We start from the raw sequence: 18,480 nt of genomic DNA, 5'->3' as shown, positions 1-18,480 counted from the left end.
TGACGCAAGCGTCATGGCGCTACGTGTTCCTGCTTTTTGAATCTATTCTAATTAAAACCCGTACATCTACATAAACGTTCATATGTAAAATATAACGTGCTGACTTCATGGCCACGGATGTAAAAAGTTAAAACGCCAGGGTCTAAATATTCGTATCTTCCGTATTGTTCAATAAAAAGCATTTTAATCCGATCGTTGGCCATTTTCTTAGACTCGTTTCCATACGCTTTCAACTACGCGACCCTATCGGTTAGGCGATGTACTGCTCTCTGATACAGCATAACTCTGTAAAAAAAATGGCCGCCGATCGGATTAAAATGCTTTTTATTGAAGAATACAGAAGATACAGGTACTTAGACCCAGGCGGTCTAGCTTGTTACATCCATGGCTTTAGGGTCAGAACTTTATATTTGAAATGTGAACCTTTATGTAGATGTACGGGTTGTAAATGTAGAAAAATAAAAGTCCAGGAACAAGTTGCGCCATGACTGTGTCAGCCATGTTTCAGGGCTAGACACCGTCGTAGGACGAAGTATAAACACATCAGAGCGAGAGAGAGAGAGACCCGGAAGTGAAAGTCGCTTCCGGCTCGTACCGTCGGTAGCTTTAAGTTGTAGGTTGATCATTTAGTGTGTGATTCTATCATTAAAACATTAATTAAAACCTCTTGATGAAAACATCCGCTCCTTTAAAACATGTTTGTGTAGATCTCACAGCCTTCAGCCCGTCCACCACACCGAGGCTCTGCGGAGGACAGGAGGACGACAACAAAAGAGACAGAGAGGCCTGAGAGCCTGAAGATCTGCGATCTGATCTGCAAAACCACAGGCCTCCACACACACACACACACACACACACACAGACAGACAGACAGGCGTAGAGACAGACAGACAGACACAGAGTGAGACAGGCAGACAGACACAGAGTGAGACAGGCAGACAGACAGACAGACAGATTAACCAGACGTTCCTAACGGGAGGAGTCAGTCCATTCTAACGGTAAGACCATAAACAACGATATATTATAGACCAGTGGTTTTCAACCTCAAGGACCCCCAAATTGACACATATTATTATCAACCATTTAGATTTCTTGGGGGTCCCAATCTACACTGTATCACCATCATTCATGTTCATTTAACTCTGAGAGTGTACAAATGGATGGTTTTTTGGACCCCCCCCCAAATTGATATCTATTCACAGATCTCCCCCCCATCTGAAAATGTGTTGTGCCAAGGCAGGGACCCCCTCTCCAGAAGCAAATATTTGAATTAAACATGTATGTGTGTATCTGCTATTTGGGGGGGGGAAATTACTTTTTTTTTCTCAAAAAATAAATAAAATTTTTATATATATATATATATATATTTTTTTTTTTTCAAAGAAAAACAAATCCACAAAAATAGCAGATCTACAAGCTCATAGCGTGGCATGAAGTGTCACGGCATGAGCTTGTAGATCTGCTATTTTTGGAATAGCCAAAGTATAAAATAACACAGACAGATGCTATAAATTGTGGGCCAACTACATTATTATCATTTTGTTAAGTTTATATTTAAGGCTGAATATTGTTTTTTAATTGCTACACATGGTCACTAAAACATTTCAGTCACATCATAAACAATACATTGAAGTAGCCGCAAGCATCATTTTTTTTTTAGATGATATTTCTAATATGTGGAGACCTGAGACGATTCTTTAAAAAAAAGGAAATCCTAACAGTTTTTGGAAAAAAATCTAAAACATTTTTTTCCCCAAGATTTTTCAAAAATAGCAGATCTACAAGCTCAGCTTGTATATCTGCTATTTTTGAACAGCCATCATTACAGTTGTACGGAAAGCTTGAATTATCCTCTTTCTATCTGTCAAGTTTTTGTTTCATAAAAATCTGCCGTAGAGACGTGTTTATGTTATGAGATACTTTCTGTCAATACATTCTGTTATGAGATACTTTCTGTCAATACATTCTGTTATGAGATACTTTCTGTCAATACATTCTGTTATGAGATAATTTCTGTCAATACATTCTGTGCGGGTGATAATTCAATAAAGTGTTGGGAGTTTGGAAGAGCTCGTTTTAATCAAATAATGCTGCCTCCTGCATTATGTGACATTTAGAAACTGGCCGTATGAAGGACCGTTGAGTGATTTACAACGAGCGCTTCCAAACTCCAACACTTAGATAAATAATCACCTGCACGGAATGTATTGACAGAAAGATGCTCATAACATGTCTGTAGACCAATCACCTGTTTACCAACATTGAGACTAGACGCACAGGTGATTGTTTCACGCAATCAATTCTCAACCTGTTGTTTCGGGGTGTGCTGGTTTGGTTTCAGCACACCCCAACCTCCTCTGGTGTGTTGGCTAGTGAGACCCTACAGAAAAACGCGGGCAAAAATCCTTGATTATGCGATGAAATATGCAGTTTCTTGCAATTTTATGTGGTGAAATTGTGGGAAGTTGCGAAATATGCGGAAAGTTGTGAAATATGCGGCACTATGCGAATATTGAAATGTGCGGAAAATGTGAAATATGTGAAAATATGCGGACATATGCAATGCGAAGCGCATATGATGCGATGCGGGCTTTTTGAAAAAACTTTACCCCCGCGTAATTATGCATGTTTTTGCTGATTATGCGGTAAATTATGCGATCGCATAATCGCATTCTTCTGTAGGGTTTAGCTAGTGAGGCGAGTCCTAGCGAGACCTGACAGAATGGGTTTCATTTGCAGTGTGACGTCCGTCGTCTGTTAAGGCAGTGGTTCTCAAACTTTTTCAGGTCAAGGACCCCCAAATTGACACTTATTAGCCTGCGGACCCCCATTTGAAAAGATATGCCAGATATGACCCCATAAGAGAAGACTTTTACGGCTCTAGCAGTGAATCTCAACCATTTTAATTTCAAGGACCCCCAGTTTGACATGCATTAGGCTACGGACCCCCATTTAATGGCATTTCTATCCTTGGGACCCCAATTTATATTGTAACATCAATGTTAATGTAACTCTGAGAGTGTACAAATGGAACCAAATGGACCCGTGGTTCCATTTTAGAGTTACAGACCCACATAGGGTCCATTTGGTTCCTAACTATCCTCCATTTAGCTGGGGACCCCCTGGAACCCCCTCAGGTACCCCTGGGGGTCCCCGGACCCCACTTTGAGAACCAATGTGTTAAGGTGTCTATATGGTGGATTTTTACGAAACACAAACTTGACAGATAGAAAGAGGATAATCCACGCTTTTTCCGTACAGCTGTAATGTTGCTGAGTTAAACGTCGTTAAACACAATCAGATCTGACTTTTCTGTTTGGATGTATGGGCTGTCAGGGGGTTGGTCTTGCAACTCTAGATTCCACATATTAAAGATAGAATCTAGAGTTGCTTGCGGCTCAAATTGAAGGGTAAATGTAGGTGTGATAAATAATGACATACTGTTGTGCATGTTCACATCATGTTCAAAAGCTATCCCCCTGTGGAACCAGGTGTATCAGGTACCTAGGGGTACTTTAGAGCTCGTTACCCCCAGGTGTATCAGGTACTCTGGGGGTACATTAGAGCCTCAAGCAACTCTTAGATGCTATAATGCTATCTGGCGTCTAGCGCGCGCGTGGCGACAGCCATGCGTGTGTGTGTGCTCGCGACGGGGGACGGCTCTCTGGCTGCGTGCGTGTGTGTGTGTGTTCGTTCGCGATGGCCATGTGTGTGTTCGCGACTGGGGACGGCTTCGGGGCGTGCGCGTCCACAGCAGGTCGCGAGCACGACGGCCGTGTGTGTTTCGGGGGGGGGGGGGCGTCTTCGGGCACGTGTGTGTGTGTTTGCGTGTGGGCAAGCGCTTTGGAAGTGTTGCAAGTAACATGTACAAAGTCACTTTCCATCCCTGAGACAGTGTCTGTGCACAGTGCATAACCCACAGTGGCGTGCACAGACATTTTGAGGGGCAGGTGCTCAAGTTATACTTTTTTTTGTTTACTTGGTCTGCTCTTTTTTCCCTCTACACCTATACCTCTTTGCCAAAAATAGCAGATCTACAAGCTCACAACGCCTCGCAGCGCGAGGCGTTGTGAGCTTGTAGATCTGCTATTTTTGGCTAAAGTTCTCCTCAGAAAAGGGATGCTAGGTTTCGAGTGGTTATGGTAAAAAGAAAAATCATATCACATAAAGATTTGGCGGACCCCCTGTAGTAACTCTGAGGACCCCCTAGGGGTCCCGGAGCCCCTGTTGAAGACCCCTGCTGTAAACTGAAAAAAAGGGCACTTCTGGGCAAAGGGCAGGTTGCACCACCTAGAGTCTATCTGTGCACGTCCCTGATAACCCACACTGTGTCTGTGCACACACAGCGCATAACCCATACTGCACATACTGTGGGTGCTCATATCCCCCGGCGGGTATGGTCTAGTTTAGACAGATTCTAGGTTCATTGTTTACCTCTGATCCTACAGTTTCATGTACCAGTCCAGTTCTCCAGACCCAGATGGCCACAGACAGTGTAAATGGTGCATTTAGCGCTTTTATCCAAAGCGCTTTACATAGATTCACCCATTCACACACACATTCACACACACACACACACACACACACACACACACACACACACACACACACACACACACACACACACACACACTCACACACTGATGGAGGAGGAAACCAACCTGCTCATCAGGAGCAGTTAGGGGTTCAGCGTCTTGCTCAAGGACACTTCTACACTAACTCTAGGGGAGCGCCCCAGCCCGGGATCGGACTGGGAACCTTGTGGTTTCCAGTTCACTCTACCCCTGAGCCACTGCCGTGTGATGTAATAAATGTAATAATAATTACGCGGGCAAAAATCCTTGATTATGCGATGAAATACGCGTTTTTTTGCAATTTTATACGGTGAAATTGCTGGAAGTTGCGAAATATGCAGCAATATGCGATGCGATGCGCATATTACGCGATGCAATGCGGCCTTTTTGAAAAAACGTTACCCCTGCATAATTATGCGCCATTTTGATGATTATGCGGTAAATTCTGCGATCGCATAATCGCATTTTCCTGGAGGGTCTAAATGATGTGTAATTATGTTTCAGATGTCCACAGTGTGATGTAATAAATGTAATAATAATAATAATGTATATTATGTTTCAGATGTCCAGTTTCCCAGCTCTCCAGACACAGTGTGATGTAATAAATGTAATAATAATAATAATAATAATAATGTATATTGTGTTTCAGATGTCCAGTTTCCCAGCTCTCCAGACACAGTGTGATGTAATAAATGTAATAATAATAATAATAATGTATATTATGTTTCAGATGTCCAGTTTCCCAGCCCTCCAGACCCAGATGGCCAGTGTGATGGAGACTCTGGTCCACGCGGCGGTGGCTGAACTGGGCAAACTGGTGGAGGACAGCACCGTGTTCGTCTTCCACCTCCACCTGTCCAGAGAGGGAGGGGCCAACAGCGAGCAGGACCAGGACGAGCTGAGGGACAAGCTGTCCACGGAGAGCAGGATGAAGATGGTAGGAACGCATCACCGTAATTATAGCCTTGTTGTCGGGCAGAACACCTCCCTACTCTAACTCTTTGTGTTTTTTCAAGTTAACGGTCTTACTTGATCACAGTACAGCGTCACACACAAAAAGTAGGGATGTGTAAAAGTGACCGAAATGAAAATCGATTACTATAATTCTATTCTTACCGACTATTCGAATATTCGACCACGCCCTCCCTTTTAACCCATTGAGACCTGGAACTGTGTCATTTTTAGATTTGAGCTAAAAAGCATTATTTTACACTTTGGGCTATTCAAAAATAGCAGATCTACAAGCTCATAGCGCGGCACCGAGTGCCGCACTATGAGCTTGTAGATCTGCTATTTTTGAAAAATCGTGAAAATGTGTGCAAATCTTTGAATATATATTTTTTTAAGGCGAACCGTTTTTAACTCAAATCGTTGCTTCTCGGGGGTCCCTGGAATAAAATATTTTGATGGGGGTCTGCGGCCAAATACATATACTTTTAGGGGTCCTTGACGTGAAAAAGATTGAGCACCACTGATACAGAAACATACGTTTTTCAGAATACTGTTGAGATTTAGGAGACATGTAGGATCGGCTTCAGGTCTCAATGGGTTAAAAAAAAAAAATGTGTTTGGGTGAAATTGTTCTGGGGATTGTCATCAAATGACTAATAGGTTACAATAACAGCATTGCATTGGCCTATAAACTGATTTTCAGAAATTAACAAAGACAAAGTACATCTTTTACATTATTGTAACTAAACTATTAAAGACGTGTGGTGAAATAAACAATATAGCCTTTGCAACAGAACTTAAAAAAAAATAAATGACAGCGCGTTGTGGGTTCAAGCCCCGATCCCGACGGCCTTCGCTGCATGTCACTCCCATCTCTCTCCCCATGTCCTGTCAGACTATATCCTATCAATTATAAAGGCATAACAGCCAAAGAATAATTCTTACAAAAATAATACAAATAGCAGATATATATATATATATATATATATATATATATATATATATATATATATATATATATATAAGCTTGGCTTGCGGATCTGCTATTTTCTTTCTTTTGAATCCTTAACCCATTGAGACCTGGAACTGTGTCATTTTTAGATTTGAGCTAAAAAGCATTATTTTACACTTTCTGCTATTTTTGAAAATTCGTGAAAATGTGTGCAAATCTTTGAATATATATATTTTTAAAGCGAACATTTTTAAGTAAAATATTTGCTTCTGGGGGGTCCCTGAAACAACTTATTTTAATGGGGGTCCGCGGCCAAATACATATCATTTTGGGGGTCCTTGACATGAAAAAGATTGAGCACCACTGATATAGAAACATACGTTTTTCAGAAAACAGTTGGGATTCAGGAGACATGTAGAATGGGCTTCAGGTCTCAATGGGTTAAAAGTAACAGTGTTGGACATATGAGGTTTCCACCCGACAGAGACCATATGTTTATTTATTTATAACATTTAATACGTTGACCGTACGGCCTACGGTTCAAGAGTTATTGGCCACAACGTGAACCGGGCCTTTAGAGCTCCAAACATGATGCCCGTTTTTAATACATGGGGACTGTGTGCAAAGTTTAACGCCCATCGGTCCAGCGTCCCTATCCTGGGGGAACGTTCGCCAAAAATAGCCGATCTACAAGCTCACAACGCGTTGCGAGCTTGTAGATCTGCTATTTTTGCTTCATCTCTCTCGCAGCTAACGGGTCCTTGGTGTGGACCCTGCTATAGTGGTACATTGTAGTCTCTGTGTTAACCCATTAAGACCTGGAACTGTGTCATTTTTAGATTTGAGCTAAAAAGCATTATTTTACACTTTGGGCTATTAAAAAATAGCAGATCTACAAGCTCGTAGCGCGGCACCGAGTGCCGCGCTATGAGCTTGTAGATCTGCTATTTTTGAAAAATGTGTGAAAATGTGTGCAAATCATTGAATATATATATATTTTTAAAGCGAACATTTTTAACTCAAATCGTTGCTTCTGGGGGGTCCCTGGAACAACATATTTTGATGGGGGTCCGCGGCCAAATACATATAATTTTGGGGGTCCTTGACATGAAAAAGATTGAGCACCACTGATATAGAAACATACGTTTTTCAGAAAACTGTTGAGATTTAGGAGACATGTAGAATCGGCTTCAGGTCTCAATGGGTTAAGGTATCATCATCTCAGATCTTCTGTCCATCCAGGCTGTGACCAGCAGTGTTGCCATGTCTGAGCTTAGCGACTTTGGCCTTGTTTTCTTTTTCTTCTGTAAATTAGCTTTCATATGTACATATTGGTGGTTGTGTTCATGTAGGGGGCTTGTTTCTAAAGTGTAGCTGCTTATCTGTGGTTTCTTCCTTATAGTCCTGGGGCCAAGACATATTTTGGTACCACCTAAGGTGACCGTAAAGTTTTTGTATTTTTGTCTTCCTACATGTCTCTAGTTTATATTTTGGTATGATAACCCTTCCAATCTTGTAGCTTAATGGCAGTTATCACTACCTACCGGCTAATGTATCCGGTAGGAGACACAAAGTAGAATCTTTGTGTCTCCTACCCCGGGCAACAAATTATTGCGACAAAAAACAAAATATATCCATGTATTCAAGGCTTCATGGGGTGTGCAATTGATAACTTCTCAGATTTTTGGTGTTTGCAAAAAGACTGCTTTCCATAAGCTTGTAAAAGTTGACCCTCCTTCGGTCTGGGGTGGTCATAGCTGAATGGGTAGAGAGTCCCCCTGAAAAACTTAAAGGAGGAGTTCACCCAAAAAAATATTTATTTATTTTTGAAGCCTTGAATACATGGATATATTTGTTTTTTGTCGGAATAATTTGATGCCCGGGTGTATTTCCGGTAGGAGACACAAAGATTCTACTTTGTGTCTCCTACCGGATACATTAGCCGGTAGGTAGTGATAACTGCCATTAAGCTACAAGATTGGAAGGGTTATCATACCAAAATATAAACTAGAGACATGTAGGAAGACAAAAATACAAAAACTTTACGGTCACCTTAGGTGGTACCAATTTGTGTTGAATATCAGTGTTGGCCCCTGGACTATTAATGTTGTTTAAATCAGGGGTTCTCAAACATGTTTATGTCAAGGAGGACCCCTAAAATGAATATTTAATGTCCAAGGACCCCCACAATGAATATTTAATGTCCAAGGACCCAAGACAGTGGTTGTGTCTGGACTATTTTTGTAACGAGGGCATTGTCTTATGCAGGGGTGCCATGAAGTACACCAGTGTTCATTTTGACTGCAGATTCTGATTTAGTGTTAGTCATAGTCTTCTGAATTACACACCATTTAGTTTGAGTCCTATTTTAGTCTTCTGAAATTGTTTAGTCTTAAGGCCTTTGCAGACAGGGTCCGTTTTTTTTATAGTTGCGTTGTCTTTCCCCGTTTGCCGCATGATTAAAACGCATGGGATTTGGTGTGCAATGCTGTGCGTGTTCCAAAAAAAAAGAATCTCTCGCTTTCCTGGGAAAATAGTCACCGCCCCCCCCCCCCCCCCCCCCTATTATTATTTTTTAAATTGTATGGCTCATATATACACACTGAATAATGTCAGTCTGACACTTTCCCTGGCGTGGCTAGTACAGTAGAGTGTAGTGCATTGGTTCTCAAAGTGGGGCCCGGGGACCCCCAGGGGTCCTTGAGGGAGTTCCAGGGGGTCCCCAGCTAAATGATAGAGCTAGGAACCAAATGGACCCTTATGGGTCTGTAACTCAGAGAGTGTACAAATGGAACCAAATGGACCCTGACGGGTCCATTTGGTTCCATTTGCACACTCTCTGAGTTAAATTCTCATTGATTTTAGGATATAAATTGGGGTCCCAGAGATAGAAATGTCATTACATGGGGGTCCGGAGCTTAATGCATGTCAAACTGGGGGGTCCTTGAAATTAAAATGGTTGAGAATCACCGCTAGAGCCGTACAAATCTTCTCTTATGGGGGTCCCTGAGGCATATCTTTTCAAATGGGGGTCTGCGGGCTAATAAGTGTCAATTTGGGGGTCCTTGATATGAAAAAGTTTGAGAACCACTGGTGTAGTGCTCGCCTGAAGACGTGCGTGTTTGGCCACCGCCTGCATTTCTTCAGTGTTTGCCGGTGTATTGGCATGTGTTCAGTGATGGGATAGGCTTTATCTTTGTCATGAATCACACCACGATGTTCGTCATGATGATTGGAATAGCCTATGATTGATTGATTGATTGATTGATTGATGTACTTTATTTAGTAAGACATGAGAACATCAGTACATGGAAGTACAAATTCACAATACAAGGTCTACTAAACTGGAAGACTCATTAAGCACTGAGCTTGTTTAAGATGAGATCCTTATGCACACACATCATGATGACATATAAGAGACACACAGATATACACACTACTATACATATAAGAGACAGACACATATACACACTACTATACATATAAGAGACAGACACATATACACACTACTATACATATAAGAGACAGACAGATATACACACTACTATACATATAAGAGACAGACACATATACACACTACTATACATATAAGAGACAGACACATATACACACTACTATACATATAAGAGACAGACAGATATACACACTACTATACATATAAGAGACAGACACATATACACACTACTATACATATAAGAGACAGACAGATATACACACTACTATACATATAAGAGACAGACACATATACACACTACTATACATATAAGAGACATACACATATACACACTACTATACATATAAGAGACAGACACATATACACACTACTATACATATAAGAGACAGACACATATACACACTACTATACATATAAGAGACAGACTGATATACACACTACTATACATATAAGAGACAGACTGATATACACACTACTATACATATAAGAGACATACACATATACACACTACTATACATATAAGAGACAGACACATATACACACTACTATACATATAAGAGACATACACATATACACACTACTATATATATAAGAGACATACACATATACACACTACTATACATATAAGAGACAGACACATATACACACTACTATACATATAAGAGACAGACACATATACACACTACTATACATATAAGAGACATACACATATACACACTACTATATATATAAGAGACATACACATATACACACTACTATACATATAAGAGACAGACAGATATACACACTACTATACATATAAGAGACAGACACATATACACACTACTATACATATAAGAGACAGACACATATACACACTACTATACATATAAGAGACATACACATATACACACTACTATATATATAAGAGACATACACATATACACACTACTATACATATAAGAGACAGACAGATATACACACTACTATACATATAAGAGACAGACTGATATACACACTACTATACATATAAGAGACAGACTGATATACACACTACTATACATATAAGAGACATACACATATACACACTACTATACATATAAGAGACAGACACATATACACACTACTATACATATAAGAGACATACACATATACACACTACTATATATATAAGAGACATACACATATACACACTACTATACATATAAGAGACAGACAGATATACACACTACTATACATATAAGAGACAGACACATATACACACTACTATACATATAAGAGACAGACACATATACACACTACTATACATATAAGAGACATACAGATATACACACTACTATATATATAAGAGACATACACATATACACACTACTATACATATAAGAGACATACACATATACACACTACTATATATATATAAGAGACAGACAGATATACACACTACTATACATATAAGAGACATACAGATATACACACTACTATATATATAAGAGACATACACATATACACACTACTATACATATAAGAGACAGACACATATACACACTACTATACATATAAGAGACAGACACATATACACACTACTATATATATATAAGAGACAGACAGATATACACACTACTATACATATAAGAGACAGACACATATACACACTACTATACATATAAGAGACATACAGATATACACACTACTATATATATAAGAGACATACACATATACACACTACTATACATATAAGAGACAGACACATATACACACTACTATACATATAAGAGACAGACACATATACACACTACTATATATATATAAGAGACAGACAGATATACACACTACTATACATATAAGAGACAGACACATATACACACTACTATATATATATAAGAGACAGACAGATATACACACTACTATACATATAAGAGACAGACAGATATACACACTACTATACATATAAGAGACAGACAGATATACACACTACTATACATATAAGAGACAGACAGATATACACACTACTATACATATAAGAGACAGACACATATACACACTACTATACATATAAGAGACATACACATATACACACTACTATACATATAAGAGACAGACACATATACACACTACTATACATATAAGAGACAGACACATATACACACTACTATATATATATATAAGAGACAGACAGATATACACACTACTATACATATAAGAGACATACACATATACACACTACTATACATATAAGAGACACACACATATACACACTACTATACATATAAGAGACATACACATATACACACTACTATACATATAAGAGACATACACATATACACACTACTATACATATAAGAGACATACACATATACACACTACTATACATATAAGAGACATACACATATACACACTACTATACATATAAGAGACAGACAGATATACACACTACTATACATATAAGAGACAGACTGATATACACACTACTATACATATAAGAGACAGACTGATATACACACTACTATACATATAAGAGACATACACATATACACACTACTATACATATAAGAGACAGACACATATACACACTACTATACATATAAAAGACATACACATATACACACTACTATATATATAAGAGACATACACATATACACACTACTATACATATAAGAGACAGACAGATATACACACTACTATACATATAAGAGACAGACACATATACACACTACTATACATATAAGAGACAGACACATATACACACTACTATACATATAAGAGACATACAGATATACACACTACTATATATATAAGAGACATACACATATACACACTACTATACATATAAGAGACATACACATATACACACTACTATACATATAAGAGACAGACAGATATACACACTACTATACATATAAGAGACATACAGATATACACACTACTATATATATAAGAGACATACACATATACACACTACTATACATATAAGAGACAGACACATATACACACTACTATACATATAAGAGACAGACACATATACACACTACTATATATATATAAGAGACAGACAGATATACACACTACTATACATATAAGAGACAGACACATATACACACTACTATACATATAAGAGACATACAGATATACACACTACTATATATATAAGAGACATACACATATACACACTACTATACATATAAGAGACAGACACATATACACACTACTATACATATAAGAGACAGACACATATACACACTACTATATATATATAAGAGACAGACAGATATACACACTACTATACATATAAGAGACAGACACATATACACACTACTATATATATATATAAGAGACAGACAGATATACACACTACTATACATATAAGAGACAGACAGATATACACACTACTATACATATAAGAGACAGACAGATATACACACTACTATACATATAAGAGACAGACAGATATACACACTACTATACATATAAGAGACAGACACATATACACACTACTATACATATAAGAGACATACACATATACACACTACTATACATATAAGAGACAGACACATATACACACTACTATACATATAAGAGACAGACACATATACACACTACTATATATATATATAAGAGACAGACAGATATACACACTACTATACATATAAGAGACACACACATATACACACTACTATACATATAAGAGACATACACATATACACACTACTATACATATAAGAGACACACACATATACACACTACTATACATATAAGAGACATACACATATACACACTACTATACATATAAGAGACATACACATATACACACTACTATACATATAAGAGACATACAGATATACACACTACTATATATATAAGAGACATACACATATACACACTACTATACATATAAGAGACATACACATATACACACTACTATATATATATAAGAGACAGACACATATACACACTACTATACATATAAGAGACATACAGATATACACACTACTATATATATAAGAGACATACACATATACACACTACTATACATATAAGAGACAGACACATATACACACTACTATACATATAAGAGACAGACACATATACACACTACTATATATATATAAGAGACAGACAGATATACACACTACTATACATATAAGAGACAGACACATATACACACTACTATATATATATAAGAGACAGACAGATATACACACTACTATACATATAAGAGACAGACAGATATACACACTACTATACATATAAGAGACAGACAGATATACACACTACTATACATATAAGAGACAGACAGATATACACACTACTATACATATAAGAGACAGACACATATACACACTACTATACATATAAGAGACATACACATATACACACTACTATACATATAAGAGACAGACACATATACACACTACTATACATATAAGAGACAGACACATATACACACTACTATATATATATATATAAGAGACAGACAGATATACACACTACTATACATATAAGAGACACACACATATACACACTACTATACATATAAGAGACATACACATATACACACTACTATACATATAAGAGACACACACATATACACACTACTATACATATAAGAGACATACACATATACACACTACTATACATATAAGAGACATACACATATACACACTACTATACATATAAGAGACATACACATATACACACTACTATACATATAAGAGACATACACATATACACACTACTATACATATAAGAGACAGACAGATATACACACTACTATACATATAAGAGACAGACTGATATACACACTACTATACATATAAGAGACAGACTGATATACACACTACTATACATATAAGAGACATACACATATACACACTACTATACATATAAGAGACAGACACATATACACACTACTATACATATAAGAGACATACACATATACACACTACTATATATATAAGAGACATACACATATACACACTACTATACATATAAGAGACAGACAGATATACACACTACTATACATATAAGAGACAGACACATATACACACTACTATACATATAAGAGACAGACACATATACACACTACTATACATATAAGAGACATACAGATATACACACTACTATATATATAAGAGACATACACATATACACACTACTATACATATAAGAGACATACACATATACACACTACTATACATATAAGAGACAGACAGATATACACACTACTATACATATAAGAGACATACAGATATACACACTACTATATATATAAGAGACATACACATATACACACTACTATACATATAAGAGACAGACACATATACACACTACTATACATATAAGAGACAGACACATATACACACTACTATATATATATAAGAGACAGACAGATATACACACTACTATACATATAAGAGACAGACACATATACACACTACTATACATATAAGAGACATACAGATATACACACTACTATATATATAAGAGACATACACATATACACACTACTATACATATAAGAGACAGACACATATACACACTACTATACATATAAGAGACAGACACATATACACACTACTATATATATATAAGAGACAGACAGATATACACACTACTATACATATAAGAGACAGACACATATACACACTACTATATATATATAAGAGACAGACAGATATACACACTACTATACATATAAGAGACAGACAGATATACACACTACTATACATATAAGAGACAGACAGATATACACACTACTATACATATAAGAGACAGACAGATATACACACTACTATACATATGAGACAGACACATATACACACTACTATACATATAAGAGACATACACATATACACACTACTATACATATAAGAGACAGACACATATACACACTACTATACATATAAGAGACAGACACATATACACACTACTATATATATATATAAGAGACAGACAGATATACACACTACTATACATATAAGAGACACACACATATACACACTACTATACATATAAGAGACATACACATATACACACTACTATACATATAAGAGACACACACATATACACACTACTATACATATAAGAGACATACACATATACACACTACTATACATATAAGAGACATACACATATACACACTACTATACATATAAGAGACATACACATATACACACTACTATACATATAAGAGACATACACATATACACACTACTATACATATAAGAGACATACACATATACACACTACTATACATATAAGAGACATACACATATACACACTACTATACATATAAGAGACACACACATATACACACTACTATACATATAAGAGACATACACATATACACACTACTATACATATAAGAGACATACACATATACACACTACTATACATATAAGAGACATACACATATACACACTACTATACATATAAGAGACATACACATATACACACTACTATACATATAAGAGACAGACACATATACACACTACTATACATATAAGAGACAGACACATATACACACTACTATACATATAAGAGACAGACAGATATACACTCTACTATACAGAACGTCATACAATCAGTTTACAGGTTACTGGTATGAAGAGTGAAAAAAAATGTACAAGAGAAGAGGGGGGTGGGGGGGATGGTCAGGTTAAGACTTAGACAGGGGCCATTTTTGAATTGCAGCCTCCTGAAGGTGTACCTTCAGGAGTTTTGAAAGTGAGTAGGGTTTTACACTCCTTTACTCCTTTTGGTAGGGCATTCCACATTTTTGATGAGAACGAGTTCATTCCCTTTTGTTGAGCCAAATCTGGGTTGAACATGATCAGTGGAGCTGCCTCTGGTGTTATGATCGTGGACTTCATTAACGTTTAGGAAGTATTTTGACAAATACAGGGGGATCCCAATGTTGTGTCGAATCTTGAAGACCAGGACCATAGCAAGTTGCTGTACTCTGTCCTCAACCCTAAGCCATCCATTCCAATCCTAGCAAAATGAGCAGGAGGTTAGATGGGTTTTGTGATTGAGGCCAAGAAGTAGCCTTACAAGTTAATGACTCTAGATCAGTGGTTCTCAAACTTTTTCATGTCAAGGACCCCCAAATTGACATTTATTAGCCCGTGGACCCCCATTTGAACAGATATGCCAGGGACCCCCACAAGAGAAGATTTTTACGGTTCTAGCAGTGATTCTCAACCATTTTAATTTCAAGGACCCCCAGTTTAACATGCATTAGGGCTACGGACCCCCATTTAATGGCATTTCTATCTCTGGGACCCCAATTTATATTGTAAAATCTATGTCAATTTAACTCTGAGAGTGTACACTCTCAGAGTTACAGACCCATAAGGACCCATTTGGTTCCTAACTACCATTTAGCTGGGGACCCCCTGGAACTCCCTCAAGGACCCCTGGGGGTCCCCGGACCCCACTTTGAGAACCAACGCTCTAGATCGTGACAGCCCTATACAGACGTACTGTACAGCATAATGCTCATAAAGCCTTCATACGTGATATACTGTATAGTTTTAACAACTTAAAGCCTATATTTAGGCGAGTCCCACAGGGCTCCTTACTAGGCCTCCTCCTGTTTGTGCTCTGTGCTAAATATGTGTGAGCCAGAAATAGCCGTCAAACCCTGAGCTTTGTACAGCTGCTGTTTCAGCTCAGTGTTTGGCTCAGGGTAATAACAGGCACGTTAACCACTGAAAAACCCCATCCGGGTTCTGTGGGAAAACCTTCACAGAAAACAGCAAGATCTACAATCTAGATCTGCTATTTTCAATGGAGAGATTTAACACATTGTGTGCCAGAGGTTTATTAAAATAGGGTACATCTAGTGCCAGCATATCTTCCATCCACTTACGTTGATATGTTTCGTGCTGTAGAAGCCCCGACGCGGACGTGCATGTAAACAGAGCGTGTGTGCGAGACGGTGGAGGGTCCCGACTAACGCCTGGAACAATAATATTTCTAACGCGATCCTCCATTGCAGAGTGATCGCCCATCGAAAACGGCTCGTTTCCACCACGTTAAAAAGAAATAGGAGATATTAAGCTTTTAGTCAAGGAGATAACATTGGAGCGGACGAACGGAAGCATTTTTTGACATGGATCCACATCCGGCCTCTCCTTCTTAGAGACTCCTTGGATGATCCCAAAGTTTCGTTAGAGCGCCCCCACGTGGGAAAAATATATAAAAAAAATAAAAGGGCCAAAAACCATCCGGACCGTTTATGGCACTCAATGTGTTAAGACCTGGAACGCATCTGTGTCATTTTTAGATTTGAGCTAAAAAGCATTATTTTACACTTTGGCTATTTAAAAATAGCAGATCTACAAGCTCGTAGCGTGTATAAGCTTGTATATCTGTTATTTTTTTTAAATCGAGAAAATGTGTGCAAATCTTTGAATATATATATTTTTAAAGCAGACATTTTGTACTCAAATCTTCTGCTTCTGGGGGGGGGTCCCTGGAACAACATATTTTGAGGTGGGGGTCCGCGGCCAAATACATATCATTTTGGGGGTCCTTCTCCTGTCAGGTGATAAGAAGCTACGTCCTAG

The 18,480-nt window shown here is 37.7% G+C and overlaps 1 protein-coding gene across 2 annotated transcripts in view; it reads left to right on the top strand.

The window, feature by feature from the left end:
• Nucleotides 1-820: 820 nt before the first annotated feature.
• LOC311059983 (uncharacterized protein) overlaps nucleotides 821-18,480 on the top strand; it is a 29,837-nt gene continuing 12,177 nt past the window's right edge. For both annotated transcript variants that reach the window (XM_084078111.1, XM_084078110.1), the window contains exons 1-2: nucleotides 821-998; nucleotides 5,305-5,511. In XM_084078111.1, coding sequence (XP_083934237.1) covers nucleotides 5,305-5,511 — 207 coding nt within the window. In that variant the 5' untranslated portion in view covers nucleotides 821-998. The remainder of the gene's footprint in view (nucleotides 999-5,304; nucleotides 5,512-18,480) is intronic.

This window comes from Gymnoscopelus microlampas (assembly GCF_963454915.1).
Source record: "Gymnoscopelus microlampas genome assembly, chromosome: 14".
Taxonomy (NCBI): domain Eukaryota; kingdom Metazoa; phylum Chordata; class Actinopteri; order Myctophiformes; family Myctophidae; genus Gymnoscopelus; species Gymnoscopelus microlampas.
The sequence above is the reverse complement of the archived record's forward strand: the minus strand, read 5'-3'. Positions and strand labels throughout refer to the sequence as shown.